We start from the raw sequence: 21,091 nt of genomic DNA, 5'->3' as shown, positions 1-21,091 counted from the left end.
TGGATATTATACAATTTGCATACATGCAAAATTTGTGGGAAAAAACAAAAAAATTTCAAGATGTTTCCAACTCTGACTTTGCACCAATTCTGTAGAATGGCCCATATATATTAAATAAAGATAAGGGAAATCAAAATGTAATTAAAAACCATAAATGTACAACTAAAGGAATCAATTAATAAAGACATAAACTTTTCTTCCTCCCCCGGGCAACTCCCAGCGAATGGTATGTCCGGGCGGAACCAATAATGCTTCAGTTCTCTGTTCCTGCCCGGACTCTAATCCTCGTCACGCCAGGATGCGGCTGCAGCGGACCATCGCCGAAAATCACCGGTAAACTTTTTAAACTCAAAATAGAAACAAATATAAGTAACAGATACAAACTAACTAATTTGTGTGCACTTCAAATCAGTAAAGATGTATATAAAAATATGTTGTAAATGTAAACATATGCGAATGTAACAATAATGATTTAATGAATATTGTTTCGTGTGGCTATTATGATCTATCATTATACTGAAACAAATGAATGTGAATGACAAAAGAGAAAAGTTGAAATAAACGTTATTCTTAAATGAATGCATGTCCTTCGTATAAATGTATAGTGTTCGTGTGGAAGCATGTGTGAGATGATGCATACACATTACCACTCGGGCCACTGTGTGTGTGTGTGTGTGTGTGTGTGTGTGTAAGTGTGTGTGCATTGTTCAAAAGTTTGAGGTCAGTATTTTTTTCTTGAAGGGAAGTGATATTAAAATGGTTTCTTAATGATTTCTGAAGGATCATGTGACACTGAAGACTGGAGTAATGATGCTGAAAATTCAGCTTTGATCACAGGAATAAATTACACTTTACAATGTAAAACAGAAGACTGTAATCACTTTTTTCAGTATTACTGTTTTTGATTGAATCCTTGAACTAAAGTAAAGTCACTACAATAAAAACTCTTACTCCTCCCAATAGTGCAGATTCATTTACATGTTTTTTTTTTAAAATAACCATTTATCTAGAATCATGCAGCTCTAATATACACACAACAGTAATGCTTGAATTAGTATTGAAATAAAGTCATTAACTAATCTTTTAAATGTATTTTTGTCAGATCTGTTCCTCCTCCTTCAATGAAGCTCCTCCTCCTTCAGTAAAGCCCCTCCTCCTTCAGTGAAGCTCCTCCCACTGCAATTCACCACTAAATGCTGGAATATTCCCATCAGCTACAAGTGAAGACGAGCATCAAACCATCAAACCATCAGGAAGAGCTGAAATCTGCAAAGACAGAGTTTATTGAAGGACAGTGAGAACATGAGAGATCCAGAACACTGCAGAATGAAACACACTGAAGAACAAAGAGGTTGGTGTTTATTCCTGATTCTTCATTAGTGAGGCTGAAGAACATTAAGGTTATAAAGCAGTTCATCAGATTTAGTGTTTGTAGTAGAGAAAAAGAATTAGTATTAATTAGTAATAAATATTAAACATACAAAAATCAAACAATTTTCATAATGGTGTAAATTAAACAAAACCTGTTTATAATTTCTGATAAAGTTGTATGTAGGCATGTGACGGTATAAAATTTTCATGTTGCGACAATTGCTGAAACTTTTATCACGGTATACAGTATTTTCTCGATACTGAAATGTTACAATTTTTTTTATACTATAACAGGTTTAATAACTTTTTTTCTTATAACAAAAAGAACCCTGAACATATAAATATAATAAAGCAGTACACCAAAAATATAAAGTAAACAAATGTTTCAAACAGATTAAAGTGCAAAAGAATTAGAAAGAACAATAGGTATTCACTTTACAATAAGATCTTATTAGTTAATGTTAGTTAGTGCCTTAACATGAACAATGATCAATAGCTACATTTGTTACAGAAGTTATTATTCTTTATTAATGTTAGTTATAAAAATACAACTGATCGTAGTTAAATAGTAAGTTCATGTTAGTATTATTAAATGTTGAAATTAACATTAACTAAGGTTATTAAATGCTTTAGAAGTATTTAATTGCCAGTTTGTTAACTAATGAATTATTGTAAAGTGTTACTGAACAATAATAAAAAAATCATTTTTTTTCACAACATTTTCAATCAATATCTAGGACATGTTGTAGTCCAGATTAAAATATAAAAATATTTAAGTTTGATTAAGTCTTTAAGTATTAAAAGGGTTAGTTCACCCAAAAATTGTAATCCTGTAACGCGAGAATGAACCTCATTGGTTCTTACAGAAGCTCAAATGTGCTGCGTAACACAAGAATGAACCTCATTGGTTCTTGCAGAAGCTCAAATGTGCTGCGTAACACGAGAATGAACCTCAATGGTTCTTGCAGAAGCTCAAACGTGCTGCGTAACACGAGAATGAATCTCATTGGTTCTTGCTGAAGCTCAAACGTGCTGCATAACACGAGAATGAACCTCATTGGTTCTTGCAGAAGCTCAAACGTGCTGCGTAACACGAGAATGAACCTCAATGGTTCTTGCAGAAGCTCAAACGTGCTGCGTAACACGAGAATGAATCTCATTGGTTCTTGCTGAAGCTCAAACGTGCTGCATAACACGAGAATGAACCTCAATGGTTCTTGCAGAAGCTCAAACGTGCTGCGTAACACGAGAATGAACCTCAATGGTTCTTGCAGAAGCTCAAACGTGCTGCGTAACACGAGAATGAATCTCATTGGTTCTTGCTGAAGCTCAAACGTGCTGCGTAACACGAGAATGAATCTCATTGGTTCTTGCTGAAGCTCAAACGTGCTGCATAACACGAGAATGAACCTCAATGGTTCTTGCAGAAGCTCAAACGTGCTGCGTAACACGAGAATGAATCTCATTGGTTCTTGCTGAAGCTCAAACGTGCTGCATAACACGAGAATGAACCTCAATGGTTCTTGCAGAAGCTCAAACGTGCTGCGTAACACGAGAATGAATCTCATTGGTTCTTGCTGAAGCTCAAACGTGCTGCGTAACACGAGAATGAACCTCATTGGTTCTTGCAGAAGCTCAAATGTGCTGCGTAACACGAGAATGAACCTCATTGGTTCTTGCTGAAGCTCAAATGTGCTGCGTAACACGAGAATGAACCTCATTGGTTCTTACAGAAGCTCAAACGTGCTGCGTAACACGAGAATAAACCTCATTGGTTCTTGCTGAAGCTCAAACGTGCTGCGTAACACGAGAATGAACCTCATTGGTTCTTGCTGAAGCTCAAACGTGCTGCGTAACACGAGAATTAACCTCATTGGTTCTTGCAGAAGGTCAAACGTGCTGCGTAACACGAGAATGAACCTCATTGGTTCTTGCTGAAGCTCAAACGTGCTGCGTAACACGAGAATGAATCTCATTGGTTCTTGCTGAAGCTCAAACGTGCTGCGTAACACGAGAATTAACCTCATTGGTTCTTGCAGAAGCTCAAATGTGCTGCGTAACACGAGAATGAACCTCATTGGTTCTTGCTGAAGCTCAAATGTGCTGCGTAACACGAGAATGAACCTCATTGGTTCTTACAGAAGCTCAAACGTGCTGCGTAACACGAGAATAAACCTCATTGGTTCTTGCTGAAGCTCAAACGTGCTGCGTAACACGAGAATGAACCTCATTGGTTCTTGCTGAAGCTCAAACGTGCTGCGTAACACGAGAATTAACCTCATTGGTTCTTGCAGAAGGTCAAACGTGCTGCGTAACACGAGAATGAACCTCATTGGTTCTTGCTGAAGCTCAAACGTGCTGCGTAACACGAGAATGAACCTCATTGGTTCTTGCTGAAGCTCAAACGTGCTGCGTAACATGAGAATGAACCTCATTGGTTCTTGCAGAAGCTCAAATGTGCTGCGTAACACGAGAATGAATCTCATTGGTTCTTGCAGAAGCTCAAACGTGCTGCGTAACACGAGAATGAATCTCATTGGTTCTTGCTGAAGCTCAAACGTGCTGCGTAACACGAGAATGAATCTCATTGGTTCTTGCTGAAGCTCAAACGTGCTGCGTAACACGAGAATTAACCTCATTGGTTCTTGCTGAAGCTCAAACGTGCTGCGTAACACGAGAATGAACCTCATTGGTTCTTGCTGAAGCTCAAACGTGCTGCGTAACACGAGAATGAACCTCATTGGTTCTTGCTGAAGCTCAAACGTGCTGCGTAACATGAGAATGAACCTCATTGGTTCTTGCTGAAGCTCAAACGTGCTGCGTAACACGAGAATGAACCTCATTGGTTCTTGCTGAAGCTCAAACGTGCTGCGTAACACGAGAATGAACCTCATTGGTTCTTGCTGAAGCTCAAACGTGCTGCGTAACATGAGAATGAACCTCATTGGTTCTTGCAGAAGCTCAAATGTGCTGCGTAACATGAGAATGAACCTCATTGGTTCTTGCAGAAGCTCAAATGTGCTGCGTAACATGAGAATGAACCTCATTGGTTCTTGCAGAAGCTCAAACGTGCTGCGTAACACGAGAATGAATCTCATTGGTTCTTGCTGAAGCTCAAACGTGCTGCGTAACACGAGAATGAATCTCATTGGTTCTTGCTGAAGCTCAAACGTGCTGCGTAACACGAGAATTAACCTCATTGGTTCTTGCTGAAGCTCAAACGTGCTGCGTAACACGAGAATGAACCTCATTGGTTCTTGCTGAAGCTCAAACGTGCTGCGTAACACGAGAATGAACCTCATTGGTTCTTGCTGAAGCTCAAACGTGCTGCGTAACACGAGAATGAACCTCATTGGTTCTTGCTGAAGCTCAAACGTGCTGCGTAACATGAGAATGAACCTCATTGGTTCTTGCTGAAGCTCAAACGTGCTGCGTAACACGAGAATGAACCTCATTGGTTCTTGCTGAAGCTCAAACGTGCTGCGTAACACGAGAATGAACCTCATTGGTTCTTGCTGAAGCTCAAACGTGCTGCGTAACACGAGAATGAACCTCATTGGTTCTTGCAGAAGCTCAAACGTGCTGCGTAACACGAGAATGAACCTCATTGGTTCTTGCTGAAGCTCAAACGTGCTGCGTAACACGAGAATGAACCTCATTGGTTCTTGCTGAAGCTCAAACGTGCTGCGTAACACGAGAATGAACCTCATTGGTTCTTGCTGAAGCTCAAACGTGCTGCGTAACACGAGAATGAACCTCATTGGTTCTTGCTGAAGCTCAAACGTGCTGCGTAACACGAGAATGAACCTCATTGGTTCTTGCTGAAGCTCAAACGTGCTGCGTAACACGAGAATGAACCTCATTGGTTCTTGCTGAAGCTCAAACGTGCTGCGTAACACGAGAATGAACCTCATTGGTTCTTGCTGAAGCTCAAACGTGCTGCGTAACACGAGAATGAACCTCATTGGTTCTTGCTGAAGCTCAAACGTGCTGCGTAACACGAGAATGAACCTCATTGGTTCTTGCAGAAGCTCAAACGTGCTGCGTAACACGAGAATGAACCTCATTGGTTCTTGCAGCTGCGTAACACGAGAATGAACCTCATTGGTTCTTGCAGAAGCTCAAACGTGCTGCGTAACACGAGAATGAACCTCATTGGTTCTTGCAAGAGCTCAAACGTGCTGCGTAACACGAGAATGAACCTCATTGGTTCTTGCTGAAGCTCAAACGTGCTGCGTAACACGAGAATGAACCTCATTGGTTCTTGCAGAAGCTCAAACGTGCTGCGTAACACGAGAATGAACCTCATTGGTTCTTGCTGAAGCTCAAACGTGCTGCGTAACACGAGAATGAACCTCATTGGTTCTTGCTGAAGCTCAAACGTGCTGCGTAACATGAGAATGAACCTCATTGGTTCTTGCAGAAGCTCAAATGTGCTGCGTAACACGAGAATGAATCTCATTGGTTCTTGCAGAAGCTCAAACGTGCTGCGTAACACGAGAATGAATCTCATTGGTTCTTGCTGAAGCTCATTGGTTCTTGCTGAAGCTCAAACGTGCTGCGTAACACGAGAATGAATCTCATTGGTTCTTGCTGAAGCTCAAACGTGCTGCGTAACACGAGAATTAACCTCATTGGTTCTTGCTGAAGCTCAAACGTGCTGCGTAACACGAGAATGAACCTCATTGGTTCTTGCTGAAGCTCAAACGTGCTGCGTAACACGAGAATGAACCTCATTGGTTCTTGCTGAAGCTCAAACGTGCTGCGTAACACGAGAATGAACCTCATTGGTTCTTGCTGAAGCTCAAACGTGCTGCGTAACACGAGAATGAACCTCATTGGTTCTTGCTGAAGCTCAAACGTGCTGCGTAACACGAGAATGAACCTCATTGGTTCTTGCTGAAGCTCAAACGTGCTGCGTAACACGAGAATGAACCTCATTGGTTCTTGCTGAAGCTCAAACGTGCTGCATAACACGAGAATGAACCTCATTGGTTCTTGCTGAAGCTCAAACGTGCTGCGTAACACGAGAATGAACCTCATTGGTTCTTGCTGAAGCTCAAACGTGCTGCGTAACACGAGAATGAACCTCATTGGTTCTTGCAGCTGCGTAACACGAGAATGAACCTCATTGGTTCTTGCAGAAGCTCAAACGTGCTGCGTAACACGAGAATGAACCTCATTGGTTCTTGCAAGAGCTCAAACGTGCTGCGTAACACGAGAATGAACCTCATTGGTTCTTGCTGAAGCTCAAACGTGCTGCGTAACACGAGAATGAACCTCATTGGTTCTTGCAGAAGCTCAAACGTGCTGCGTAACACGAGAATGAACCTCATTGGTTCTTGCTGAAGCTCAAACGTGCTGCGTAACACGAGAATGAACCTCATTGGTTCTTGCTGAAGCTCAAACGTGCTGCGTAACATGAGAATGAACCTCATTGGTTCTTGCAGAAGCTCAAATGTGCTGCGTAACACGAGAATGAATCTCATTGGTTCTTGCAGAAGCTCAAACGTGCTGCGTAACACGAGAATGAATCTCATTGGTTCTTGCTGAAGCTCAAACGTGCTGCGTAACACGAGAATTAACCTCATTGGTTCTTGCTGAAGCTCAAACGTGCTGCGTAACACGAGAATGAACCTCATTGGTTCTTGCTGAAGCTCAAACGTGCTGCGTAACACGAGAATGAACCTCATTGGTTCTTGCTGAAGCTCAAACGTGCTGCGTAACACGAGAATGAACCTCATTGGTTCTTGCTGAAGCTCAAACGTGCTGCGTAACACGAGAATGAACCTCATTGGTTCTTGCTGAAGCTCAAACGTGCTGCGTAACACGAGAATGAACCTCATTGGTTCTTGCTGAAGCTCAAACGTGCTGCGTAACACGAGAATGAACCTCATTGGTTCTTGCTGAAGCTCAAACGTGCTGCGTAACACGAGAATGAACCTCATTGGTTCTTGCTGAAGCTCAAACGTGCTGCGTAACACGAGAATGAACCTCATTGGTTCTTGCTGAAGCTCAAACGTGCTGCGTAACACGAGAATGAACCTCATTGGTTCTTGCTGAAGCTCAAACGTGCTGCGTAACACGAGAATGAACCTCATTGGTTCTTGCAGAAGCTCAAACGTGCTGCGTAACACGAGAATGAACCTCATTGGTTCTTGCTGAAGCTCAAACGTGCTGCGTAACACGAGAATGAACCTCATTGGTTCTTGCTGAAGCTCAAACGTGCTGCGTAACACGAGAATGAACCTCATTGGTTATTGCTGAAGCTCAAACGTGCTGCGTAACACGAGAATGAACCTCATTGGTTCTTGCTGAAGCTCAAACGTGCTGCGTAACACGAGAATGAACCTCATTGGTTCTTGCTGAAGCTCAAACGTGCTGCGTAACACGAGAATGAACCTCATTGGTTCTTGCTGAAGCTCAAACGTGCTGCGTAACACGAGAATGAACCTCATTGGTTCTTGCTGAAGCTCAAACGTGCTGCGTAACACGAGAATGAACCTCATTGGTTCTTGCTGAAGCTCAAACGTGCTGCGTAACACGAGAATGAACCTCATTGGTTCTTGCTGAAGCTCAAACGTGCTGCGTAACACGAGAATGAACCTCATTGGTTCTTGCTGAAGCTCAAACGTGCTGCGTAACACGAGAATGAACCTCATTGGTTCTTGCTGAAGCTCAAACGTGCTGCGTAACACGAGAATGAACCTCATTGGTTCTTGCTGAAGCTCAAACGTGCTGCGTAACACGAGAATGAACCTCATTGGTTCTTGCTGAAGCTCAAACGTGCTGCGTAACACGAGAATGAACCTCATTGGTTCTTGCAGCTGCGTAACACGAGAATGAACCTCATTGGTTCTTGCAGAAGCTCAAACGTGCTGCGTAACACAAGAATGAACCTCATTGGTTCTTGCAGAAGCTCAAACGTGCTGCGTAACACGAGAATGAACCTCATTGGTTCTTGCTGAAGCTCAAACGTGCTGCGTAACACGAGAATGAACCTCATTGGTTCTTGCAGAAGCTCAAACGTGCTGCGTAACACGAGAATGAACCTCATTGGTTCTTGCAGCTGCGTAACACGAGAATGAACCTCATTGGTTCTTGCAGAAGCTCAAATGTGCTGCGTAACACGAGAATGAACCTCATTGGTTCTTGCTGAAGCTCAAATGTGCTGCGTAACACGAGAATGAACCTCAATGGTTCTTGCAGAAGCTCAAACGTGCTGCGTAACACGAGAATGAACCTCATTGGTTCTTGCAGAAGCTCAAACGTGATGCATAACACGAGAATGAACCTCATTGGTTCTTGCAGAAGCTCAAACGTGATGCGTAACACGAGAATGAACCTCATTGGTTCTTGCTGAAGCTCAAACGTGCTGCGTAACACGAGAATGAACCTCATTGGTTCTTGCTGAAGCTCAAACGTGCTGCGTAACACGAGAATGAACCTCATTGGTTCTTGCTGAAGCTCAAACGTGCTGCGTAACACAAGAATGAACCTCATTGGTTCTTGCTGAAGCTCAAATGTGCTGCGTAACACGAGAATGAACCTCATTGGTTCTTGCAGAAGCTCAAACGTGCTGCGTAACACGAGAATGAACCTCATTGGTTCTTGCAGCTGCGTAACACGAGAATGAACCTCATTGGTTCTTGCAGAAGCTCAAACGTGCTGCATAACACGAGAATGAACCTCATTGGTTCTTGCAGAAGCTCAAACGTGCTGCGTAACACGAGAATGAACCTCAATGGTTCTTGCTGAAGCTCAAATGTGCTGCGTAACACGAGAATGAACCTCATTGGTTCTTGCTGAAGCTCAAACGTGCTGCGTAACACGAGAATGAACCTCATTGGTTCTTGCAGAAGCTCAAACGTGATGCATAACACGAGAATGAACCTCATTGGTTCTTGCAGAAGCTCAAACGTGATGCGTAACACGAGAATGAACCTCATTGGTTCTTGCTGAAGCTCAAATGTGCTGCGTAACACGAGAATGAACCTCATTGGTTCTTGCAGAAGCACAAACGTGATGCATAACACGAGAATGAACCTCATTGGTTCTTGCAGAAGCTCAAACGTGATGCGTAACACGAGAATGAACCTCATTGGTTCTTGCTGAAGCTCAAACGTGCTGCGTAACACGAGAATGAACCTCATTGGTTCTTGCTGAAGCTCAAACGTGATGCATAACACGAGAATGAACCTCATTGGTTCTTGCTGAAGCTCAAATGTGCTGCGTAACACGAGAATGAACCTCATTGGTTCTTGCTGAAGCTCAAACGTGATGCATAACACGAGAATGAACCTCATTGGTTCTTGCTGAAGCTCAAACGTGCTGCGTAACACGAGAATGAACCTCATTGGTTCTTGCTGAAGCTCAAATGTGCTGCGTAACACGAGAATGAACCTCATTGGTTCTTGCAGAAGCACAAACGTGATGCATAACACGAGAATGAACCTCATTGGTTCTTGCAGAAGCTCAAACGTGATGCGTAACACGAGAATGAACCTCATTGGTTCTTGCTGAAGCTCAAACGTGCAGCGTAACACGAGAATGAACCTCATTGGTTCTTGCTGAAGCTCAAATGTGCTGCGTAACACGAGAATGAACCTCATTGGTTCTTGCAGAAGCTCAAACGTGATGCATAACACGAGAATGAACCTCATTGGTTCTTGCAGAAGCTCAAACGTGATGCGTAACACGAGAATGAACCTCATTGGTTCTTGCAGAAGCTCAAACGTGATGCGTAACACGAGAATGCACCTCATTGGTTCTTGCTGAAGCTCAAACGTGCTGCGTAACACGAGAATGCACCTCATTGGTTCTTGCTGAAGCTCAAATGTGCTGCGTAACACGAGAATGAACCTCATTGGTTCTTGCTGAAGCTCAAACGTGATGCATAACACGAGAATGAACCTCATTGGTTCTTGCTGAAGCTCAAACGTGCTGCGTAACACGAGAATGAACCGCATTGGTTCTTGCAGAAGCTCAAACGTGCTGCGTAACACGAGAATGAACCTCATTGGTTCTTGCTGAAGCTCAAATGTGCTGCGTAACACGAGAATGCACCTCATTGGTTCTTGCTGAAGCTCAAATGTGCTGCGTAACACGAGAATGAACCTCATTGGTTCTTGCTGAAGCTCAAACGTGATGCATAACACGAGAATGAACCTCATTGGTTCTTGCTGAAGCTCAAACGTGCTGCGTAACACGAGAATGAACCTCATTGGTTCTTGCTGAAGCTCAAATGTGCTGCGTAACACGAGAATGAACCGCATTGGTTCTTGCTGAAGCTCAAATGTGCTGCGTAACACGAGAATGAACCGCATTGGTTCTTGCTGAAGCTCAAACGTGCTGCGTAACACGAGAATGAACCTCATTGGTTCTTGCTGAAGCTCAAATGTGCTGCGTAACACGAGAATGAACCGCATTGGTTCTTGCTGAAGCTCAAACGTGCTGCGTAACACGAGAATGAACCTCATTGGTTCTTGCAGAAGCTGAAACTCAAATCCGATCCGGCACCTCATTTGGGGGATCCACCTGTCACCTGGGTGGAAGTAATAGTGAAGCGAGGATTTAAGTGCAGGAATGGAGGGTCTTTAATAATAAAAATGAAACAAAAACTCCTCGTTGGGGAAAACAGGACAGGCATCAAGATACAACCGAACTATGTCAGGAAACAGGAACACAAGGATACATAGATGACGAACCAGCACAGGACTGCAAACAGGGAGAATAAATAGGGAAGCAAATAAAAGAGGGCAACGAGGGAAGGCAGGTGGGGTAAATTAATCAGTAATCAGTAACAAGATGGGAGGGGCTAGACAATCGACAGGAGAGCACATGGCACAAAGAAACACATGACAAGCCATGTGCTCACAACATACAGGACTATACCACAAGCACATGACAAACCGGAGGGTTGTTCCATAAAACAAGATTAGAATACAAGCCAGGCTTATTTTGGTTATTCAGACTTATTGTCGGTGGATTCTGTTTCATAAAGAAAACTTAAAATAGTTCAAACTCAGTTACCCTGGCAACTTATGCTGGGAAACTAGCCTGGTCCGGGGCAGGCTAACTGTCAGGCTAAGCCTCAGCTGTTACACAGATCCTCTAACACGGACCAATAGGAACACGATGACTGACACTCTCTCATACCATTATTGGACTTTATTAACCACTATTAGTAGGGGTGCAACGGATCAAAAAACTCACGGTTCGGATCGTTTCTCGGATCAGAGTCACGGATCGGATCATTTTTCGGATCAGCAAAAAAAAAAATTTTTTTTTTATTAACACTTTTAAATTATTAAATTAAAATATATAAAATCAACTTAAAGTGCACAAGGCATAATATCTTATTTTTAACATAAATAATGAAAAACAGCTTAAAGTGCAACATAAAAAGGCATATGGACTTCCTTCAAACATGGACCAATGCTTGATGTGTTTCCACTGTCATATAGGGCTGTCAAAATTGCTCAAAAATGACGTTCGAATATTCCCTCTAAAAAAACACACATATTCGAACATCTGGTTGCGCATTTTGTCAATGACGCGCATTACGTCAATAACAGGACAAATTAATACAAAGAGACATAACTACTTGTATAGATAGTTTATTTAAGTTTAAACATATTTGACAACGTATTACCTACACAAAAACAAGTAAATCAACTAATGGCCAAAAAAGACAGCAGACCTCACTCTCGCTCGCTCACTCACTCACTCACTCGCACTCGTAGGCACTCTTTCTCTCTCTCGCCCTCGTTCACACCAAACGCGAATAGAGCTTATGGCGCGAGTGATTTCAATGTTAAGTCAATGTAAAGATGCGTTTACGTGCGTCTGGAGATCTTGAGGCGCGAATAAGGCGTCACGCTCTCTGCGGTTCATAACGGTTTAAATGAACAACAAATATAAGCAAATGGAGTGCTTTTTTTTCCATAAATCAATCCACGGATCACGTGTGTGCCGAACCGAAGATATTGATCCGAACGGATCACAGATCAATGATGATCCGTTGCACCACTAACTATTAGTCCAAAAATAAATACACAGTATACAGAAAATCAACTTAAACAAGGCTACAATGAGATTAGACAGACAGACAGACAGACTACAGGTTTTCTTTTTTTACTGGCTGAATGTTTTGTGCCCGAGATTGAATTAGATTGTTTTAAAGATTTATGAATACATTTCTCTCTGGTTTTGTTTGGCAGCTGTAGTACATGTTTATGATTATTAGAAGAACATTAGAACACATCTAAAAAAAAGCTTTTTAAAGCAGAAGTTAAAATCACAAAATTAAAAATAAATGATTACAAAAGCACAGAGATGAATCTGAGCTTAGTAATTGGCAGTATATTAGCCTACATTTGATTTACCCCATTACAATAGTCCCTTTACAGTTATTGCTATCATAAAAATACACTTGTAGGTTTAAAATTCTAAATAAGGCACATCTAATGTCCAAATAACAAATATTTTAGCATATATATATATATATATATATATATATATATATATATATATATATATATATTTATAGTACTTTATTAAGTCTTTCAATTCAAACACATTTAACACAATTATACAAATGGACAGTTCCTTTAAAGACATCATATTTTCCCCCAATAAATATTCCTTATTTTTCCTTCTACTTTTTTTCTTTTGTGATAATACCCACCAACACATAGCCTAAAAAACACATAATTAGAACAATAACCAAAAAGTACATAGTTAGACACTTTTACTTATGATTTAAGGGGAAAAAGACAAAAAACAATAAATAAATATTAATAAAAATGTAACATTCACACATTTATATCAAACTCTTATAATGACACATAATTCCTAATAGTTATTCAAGTAATATTATTTAAATATTCAATATTAAATAAGTAAATAAATAAAATAAATAACTATAAATAAAAGGGAGGGTTATATAAAAATGTAGTTAATGTAGGCTAATATAGATTTATTTATTTTATGGAATATTCTTTGATTTTAGAGTTGCACATATCTTTTCAAAATGTATACATTTGCTCTTAATTTCATGTTATCCTCCCCATAGTGTACTTTAGAAACTAAATCTACTCATTTAAAACTGGGGATTCTTGCTTTCTCCAAAAAAGTATTGCATTAAAAGCTGTAATTCTCAGCATTCTAAATAAGTATACGTCATCTTTATTAAGTAGCATAGGTCCTATACCCAAAACTATATTTTGTATCTTTATATATTTAATTTCTTTAAAAAAAATCTTCCCTGAATTAGGCTACTTCTGTTCAATTTTTTTGATTAGAAGTATAAAATATATGAGTGTAATGAGCTAGAAGTTCACTGAAACTTATCCAACATCCTAAAGATAAATTATTATAATTAGAAGATATTTCTGGTGTTATAAAATATCGCATATAAATTTTCCAAGCAAAATGTATATTTTAGTCAGAATTATTGCGCTCCTATTTGGCGCGCATGCGTGCAGCAGCGCTTGTTCAATATGAAGATTAGCAGCAAAATGGATATATTTGCATGACTTTCTAACATTTACAGATGGAGAATATAACTGTAAAATGTAAGTTTTGCACTGAGGGGGAAAAAAAACACATCACAAATGCATAAAACAGCACAAAATATACGCTGTTTGATGGTGGATCGATTTGATCCATGATCGACCTCTAGGGCTGCTTTAGAAACGCGTGCACACGCAATTATCTAGACTTGATAAACCTGGATCAAATTAGTGAGATTGCGTGAACTTCAATTACCTTTCATGGAACCACTTTAGCCCCAACTCATTTGTTAGGCTCATTCAAGTCCGGTTTTGGAGTTTAATTCCCGCTTTTCTAAGCGTCTTTTATGGAACCTCGGGAGTGTCAGAGCTCTGTCACCAAACCAAGATATAAACTAGATAGAAGTGACAGAACCCTGACACCACCATCTCAAACACCACTGAAAGATGTTTTTGTTATGACTTATGTTCAGGAAAATTAAGTATAATGATAATTATATAAATAACTTGCTATTTTCATGTTAAATGTATAAAAAAAATCTATTAAGTGGAAGAAATGTCTCTACAAAGTGCACTACATGTCATGTTTTGGAGTTCATCCATTGGATTAGACTGCTATTCGTGTTTCGTGTTTTTTATATAATAGGCTATATAAACTTAGATGCACTTCTGTTATTTGTGAAGCGGTTTTCTGCACCTTATCCGTGGCATAATTGGCTTATTTTGACTGTTGGGGTAATGTAAGTTGCAAGATAATGAGGTCGCATAATACGCATCTTTAATGGTTCTCTGAAAAACTTTACGATATGTTTTGGTTATTGCCAGAAGACGTGAACAAAATCATTTGATCATTTAGCCTATTATACAACATAAACTGTGATGTAAACATATTTACAGAAGAAACTCCTAGTGATATTTTTAGGAATGTAAGATGTGCATTTAGAAAGTGTGTCTGAATAATTAATTCATAATTGGAATAATCGGACAAATTCTGAAACATTGATAAAATCATAAAATGTAAAATCATTCTGAAATTTGGTGTTCTAAAATTCCAAAGCCAGATAGTTGAGTCGAATCTGTCGAATACAAACTTAAACTGTTGAAGAGTAATCTTTTTGACACTTTATAAATCTTAGATTTGCCCTGCAAATTCATAATGATGGATGAACGCATATAGTGCTCCAGGTGACATGCTGTGCTGTCATTCCCAGAAATTAGGGGTCAAGCACCGAATGTGCGTAGGCACCTATTGTATCTGTTGGCGTACCAAAAACAATTCTTCTTTTTCTTCTGACTGGGCTTCTATGGCAGCCCACAGAACCGCTTGCGGGAAAGTTGTGCAATTTGGCACAGTGATAGAGGACAGTCTGAACAGTCACCATAGCAAATTTGGAGTCTCCAAACCAATTCCTCTAGTGCCACCAACTGTCCAAAGTTGCACACGTTTATGCTAATAACTTTTGGACCATAACTTTTGTCATATTGTCATAAAGTTGGTCTTGTTAGATTCAGGGTAACATGCCGAGTCGACTGATATCCAAAAATCCAGCCATTTTGGCTGTTGGCCATTTTGAATTTTGTGCTAAAATGCTGTATTTTAAGAACGCATGAATGGATTGTTACAAAACTTGGTATGGGTCATCAGCACGATGTCCTGAAGGAGCCTGAGAAGTTTCGAAACAGCGCCACCTAGTGGTGATTTTTCCCCCCTAATGCTTATAACTTTGGGTGTGGTCGACTTGTATTCACGAGAGTCATCTCATTAGACTCCTAAATCCTTGCCGAGTCCAACGATACCAAACATGCTAGGTTTCGTCTTACGATTTATGTAGCATTGTGATTTATCGCTTAAAAAACATTTGCCGATATCTTCGAAACCGCTAGTCCGATTGAGACGAATCCACCGTCAGAAGTTTGGAAACATAGGTCGATAGTTAAATGCCAATGCCCAAATGCTTAAAGCTACACTGTGTAGGATTTACTCCCATCTAGCGGTGAAATTGTATATGACTACCAACTAAATATGTGGTCTCAAACTCAATTCCTGGAGGGCCACAGCTCTGCACAGTTTAGCTCCAACCAGCTCCAACTCACACCTTCAAGGAAGTTTCTAGTAATCCTGAAGACCTTGATTAGCTGGATCAGGTGTGTTTGATTAGGGTTGGAGCAAAACTGTGCAGAGCTGTGGCCCTCCAGGAATTTAGTTTGAGATCACTAGCCCCTCCCAGTCCGAAGGTGTCATGTGTCAGTCATTTTTTACATGTTTTTTCATATAAATGTCTATAACTCCGAAGCGAATTGAGATATTTTCACCAAAATTGACACACATATGAATGAGCTCACGCTGAGGACACATAAAAAAAATGGTGGGACTGAGCCTCTTAGTGGCGCTATAATAGAACAAAACATGAAATTCCCATTGACTTCAATACAGTTTTGTGAAATAAAATGCTATACTAAACAAATGCATTGGTGTAATATTACAAAACTCAGAATGTGCCATCAACACCATCCCCTGAAGGTACTCAAAATATTAGAGACAGCACCACCTAGTGGTCAAAAGTTATAACAAAATTTCCAAAAGGGCTAATAACTTTTGAATAAATCTGGCTATTGTCTACTTTATTTGGCCGATATTCCTGTCCGCCATCTTGATTTTCCTTCAAAACCTACTTTTTCTAACTCCTCCTAGACCGTTTGTCCGATTTTCTCGATCGAATCGTATCATCTACAGACTATGCCGACTAAAAGTTATGGATTTCGTGTCGATAAACTAAACCGTTTTCGTATAGCGCAGCAGCAAAGTTGAGGCATGATGCCGAAAGGACTATTCAGGCTTTATCCCAAACTTTGTATGTGTCATTTTCACTTCACTCTGACCACATCACATCAGTTTTGTAACTGTGCCACCTTTTGGTCGAAAGTGATAATCAATTAAATCATATTTTTAATTACTGTTTATATGATTTTTCAGCCATTTCGCCTCAAATCCTCTATAAATGTCTTTAATTGCTCATTGTTGTTGGTCTGAAACTTTCAGCCATGTCTTGTCATATTATTCTGCTTGGCCCTGATAATTGCTGCTTGCAACTATATTTGGACATGTTTTTATCATGTTTTGACTGTTAATATCTTATTAATATTAAAGTCATTGGTAGAAATCCCGGGAAATGATGATTTTGTTATTTTACATAGAACGAGAAGAGATGGAAATTATATATATATCGTATATATAAATACGATATAAACGATATATATATCGTATATATAAATACATATAGCCCGCGCACAAATGACTATGGCTAGAGTTTAAACTTTCAAATTCCCTATGAATGTCAAGGCCAAAGTTAGTCTAGTTGTATTTCATAATAAAAAGTTATTTATCTTGTAACTTTGGTAACAGGGTTGATGAATGTAGTCAACACTACAAATGATTGAGATTATTTTCCCATCATACTCTAGAAAGAGTTCAAATGATGTCACTTCCTGTTTGTCACCATTTGTTCGCCAAAAATGTACAATGGCTAATTACTTGTTCATATTACAACGTTTTTATTAACGTTGTAATATGAACAAGTAATTAGCCATTGTACATTTTTAATTAGCATTTTAATTTTTAATTAGTAATTAGCCATTGTACAAAATAAATGTAATATTTCTCTGAGAGACTGTCAGAACTGTATTACTGTTGTATAGTTTTAAAATGTTAATATTATGTTAGATAATTGTGCAGTTGATCTAATATATGTAATAGTCCTTGCTACAGAAACATGATACTTTTAACTATTATTTCAGACGTGATGCTGGAGAATGAGGAGAGTGAAGAGGAGGAGAAACATCATCATGTCAAAACTGGAGCTAAAACTCGCTCACAGACTGAAAGTATTTCTTTACTGAAAAGAAGAGACAAGAAATGTTTCACTTGCCGTCAGTGCGGAAAGAGTTTCACAAACAAACAGAATCTAAAGGTTCACATGAGGATCCACACTGGAGAGAAACCGTTCACATGTGATCAGTGTGGGAAGAGTTTTGCACAACAAGGAAACCTTCAGGAACACATGAACATCCACACTAGAGAGAAACTGCATGAATGTGATCAATGTGGCAAAACATTTTTGTGGGCTTCAAACCTGAAGATCCACATGACAGTTCATTCACAGGAGAAACCACATTCATGTTCTTTGTGTGGAAAGAGTTTTTCACGTCTGCAGAATTTAAAAGTTCATCAGAAAATACACACTGGTGTAAGAAATCACATGTGCTTTGAGTGTGAGAAGACTTTTATCACAGCTGAACATTTAAAACAGCACCAGAGAATTCACACTGGAGAGAAACCTTACAAATGTTCACACTGCGACAAGACATTCATTGCGTCAGGATCCCTGAAAAAACACGAGAGGATCCACACTGGAGAGAAACCTTACAAGTGTTCACACTGCGACAAGAGATTCAGTCGGTCAGGAAACCTGAAATCACACGAGACGATCCACACTGGAGAGAAACCGTTCACATGTGATCAGTGTGGGAAGAGTTTTACACGACATGGAAACCTTCAGGAACACATGAAGATCCACACTGGAGAGAAACCATTCACATGTGATCAGTGCGGGAAGAGTTTTAAACAACAAGGAACCCTTAAGTCTCACATGATCATCCACACTGGAGAGAAACTGCATGAATGTGATCAATGTGGCCAAACGTTTTTGTGGGCTTCAGACCTGAAGAGACACATGACAGTTCATTCACAGGAGAAACCACATTCATGTTCTTTGTGTGGAAAGAGTTTTTCACGTCTGCAGAATTTACAAGTTCATCAGAAAATACACACTGGTGTAAGAAATCATATGTGCTTTGAGTGTGAGAAGACTTTTAGTAGAGCTGAACATTTAAAACGGCACCAGAGGATCCACACTGGAGAGAAACCTTACAAGTGTTCACACTGCGACAAGAGATTCAGTAACTCAGGATCCCGGAAAAAGCACCAGAGGATCCACACTGGAGAGAAACCTTACAAGTGTTCACACTGCGACAAGGGATTCAGTGAGTCAGGATCCCTGAAGACACACGAGAGGATCCACACTGGAGAGAAACCGTATCACTGCACTGCATGTGGGAAGAGCTTCACTCATTCATCTGCTCTACACAGACATACAAAAACTCACATTAAGTAGCTTATCTTCAGTTCCAGCACTTTCAAGTGCGATGCCACCTCTCTTTCCTATTAGTTTGTCTGAAAGAGCATCATGCAGGTTAGAAGACCCAACAAGTCAATGTATAGAAAAATAATGTAGGAACTAGATTTTCTTTAAAAAAAACTTACAAGTGCGCTACAGTGGCTTCTGGAGTCGTTTTTGTGAGAAAATTTTACTTCCGCATCTGAAAATGGGCGTGACGTAGCACGAGGGAGAGCGGTCGATTTAAACAACAGGGAAAAATGGATCGCAATGACATTTCGGACGCTGAGGAAATTGTTGACGGACCACAGCCATACAATTATGAGCCTGCTAGGCTGCCAAGAGAGCAGGGACAGGCCAGGATCAATGTTAGACCGAACATATTGGAACTTACAATAACTGAAACTAAGCTTTGATCAGGCGTTTGTCATGCTCATTAATATCCGCCCAGACTAACGTTACGTGATATAACTTGGTGGTTTCTCATCGAGAGACAGAGATATTTATTCATGATACATGTTTTGTTCCATAGGTGCTTGTGTGGGAAATGCGAGGCAATGTTTACAGCTGAGGAAAGTCAGTGTTGCAGGGAGGTGGATGCATACTGGGCCTTAGTGGAAAATGCCAAACTTCCATGGTTGCAGTTAGTGTTACTACAGTAAAGCCATGGTGAATGTTGCTGATCTGTGGACACTGGATAGTTCGTTCATTCATTGCACAATGTTTATTCCAGGTTTCCACGTCAGCGCTGTTTGATCCGTTAATAACGGAGAAATGTGGATATTTCTCACTAGATCTCGCAGCGATGTTATTACTTTAGTGGCGAATTCAAATGCTTTATTTACTGGATCTCGCAGTTACAGTGTTGCTTGATCAGGCTCGTGCTGCACTGGTCCAAACTGATAAACGGTCCACACAAACACAATAACGAGTAGCTCAGTTTCGTTCCGCTTACATTGCGTTTGCCAGTTGATGTTGGTGCACGAAAGATAGCACCGGCCTTTTTCTTGTTAGGAAACCGGTGGACTCGATGTCCTGACAGGCTGGAGTTTTTGCAAGCTCCACAAACACAAAAATGTACCATGACGATGATAAATTGAAATACAAAAACTACTGAAAACACACTGACTCACGACCGCTCTTACTGAATACCAGCCTACTCTGCACTGAGCTGGGCAGAGCACAGCATATCTACCTCGTGTGACGTAAAATGACGCGATGTTGAAAAAAAGCGGTTTGTACGAGCAGTCAAAGAAACACTCACTTTATCTACTAAATTGGTGTCATTATGTCATTTTAAAACATTTTAAATCCTGCATTATCTTTTCATATGGTATTTTCATACACGGTTATATATTCATTCAGATTTTTTTTTTACCTGCAAGATGCTCTTTAACCAGCCACAACCACGGCTGTATCCAGTTATGAATTCACCGAGGTCCAGACTTCAGTATATTTCTGAGGTGTATATAATAAAGGTTGTGAAATAATTCTGTAATATAGTATTAACTCTACTTTAGTGCTGCAAGGATATTGCATATTCATATCAACTCGAAGATGCAGTTCCTTCCCAAAGAGCAATATCGCATATATCAGTTTGCTTAATATAATCTATATGTTTAAAGTGTTTTTTCTTTATATTTTTTACTAACTGTTCTTGCTCAGGAAGCTGAAGAAGAGGCTGATTGAGATGCTTTATTATCTAGATTAAGAGGTTCCTCTGGTGCGAAAGCCTCTAATGTCACACCTAAAGTATGATGTGGGAAGCTGTAATCTGCTGATTGGTCAGTTTAAATGTCTCGCATTTGGTTTCAATCACATGTTCAAAAGGATTAAAGAAGATTGTGAGGCTTTGTCTACAGCTGGTGTTAAGATGCGTTTTGGTCAATTGGATCACAAGTATACAAGGGCCCATTCCTGTTTACTCCTGGTTTTTCTCTTTTGTCCACTTTCAACCACTTCTGTCCAGATTTGTTTGAGGGGAGAAAATGAATTATTTTATGCAGCCATTTGTCGATAAATGCATTCAGC

General features: G+C 40.1%; 2 protein-coding genes across 2 annotated transcripts in view; both read left to right on the top strand.

Annotated features, from left to right (window-relative positions):
- The window catches only part of LOC307170059 (uncharacterized protein), a 179,968-nt gene that overhangs the window by 19,067 nt on the left and 139,810 nt on the right, over positions 1–21,091 (top strand). The window lies entirely within an intron of this gene.
- On the top strand, positions 209–20,777 carry LOC307170057 (uncharacterized protein). The gene is made up of 3 exons (XM_079891058.1): positions 209–333; positions 1,103–1,351; positions 17,682–20,777. The coding sequence occupies exons 2-3, from the start codon at positions 1,303–1,305 to the stop codon at positions 19,055–19,057; spliced, it is 1,425 nt and encodes a 474-aa protein (XP_079747184.1). The 5' UTR covers positions 209–333; positions 1,103–1,302; the 3' UTR covers positions 19,058–20,777.

This window comes from Squalius cephalus, assembly GCF_949319135.1.
Source record: "Squalius cephalus genome assembly, chromosome: 13".
Lineage (NCBI taxonomy): Eukaryota > Metazoa > Chordata > Actinopteri > Cypriniformes > Leuciscidae > Squalius > Squalius cephalus.
This window is presented reverse-complemented; position numbering and strand designations above follow the sequence as displayed.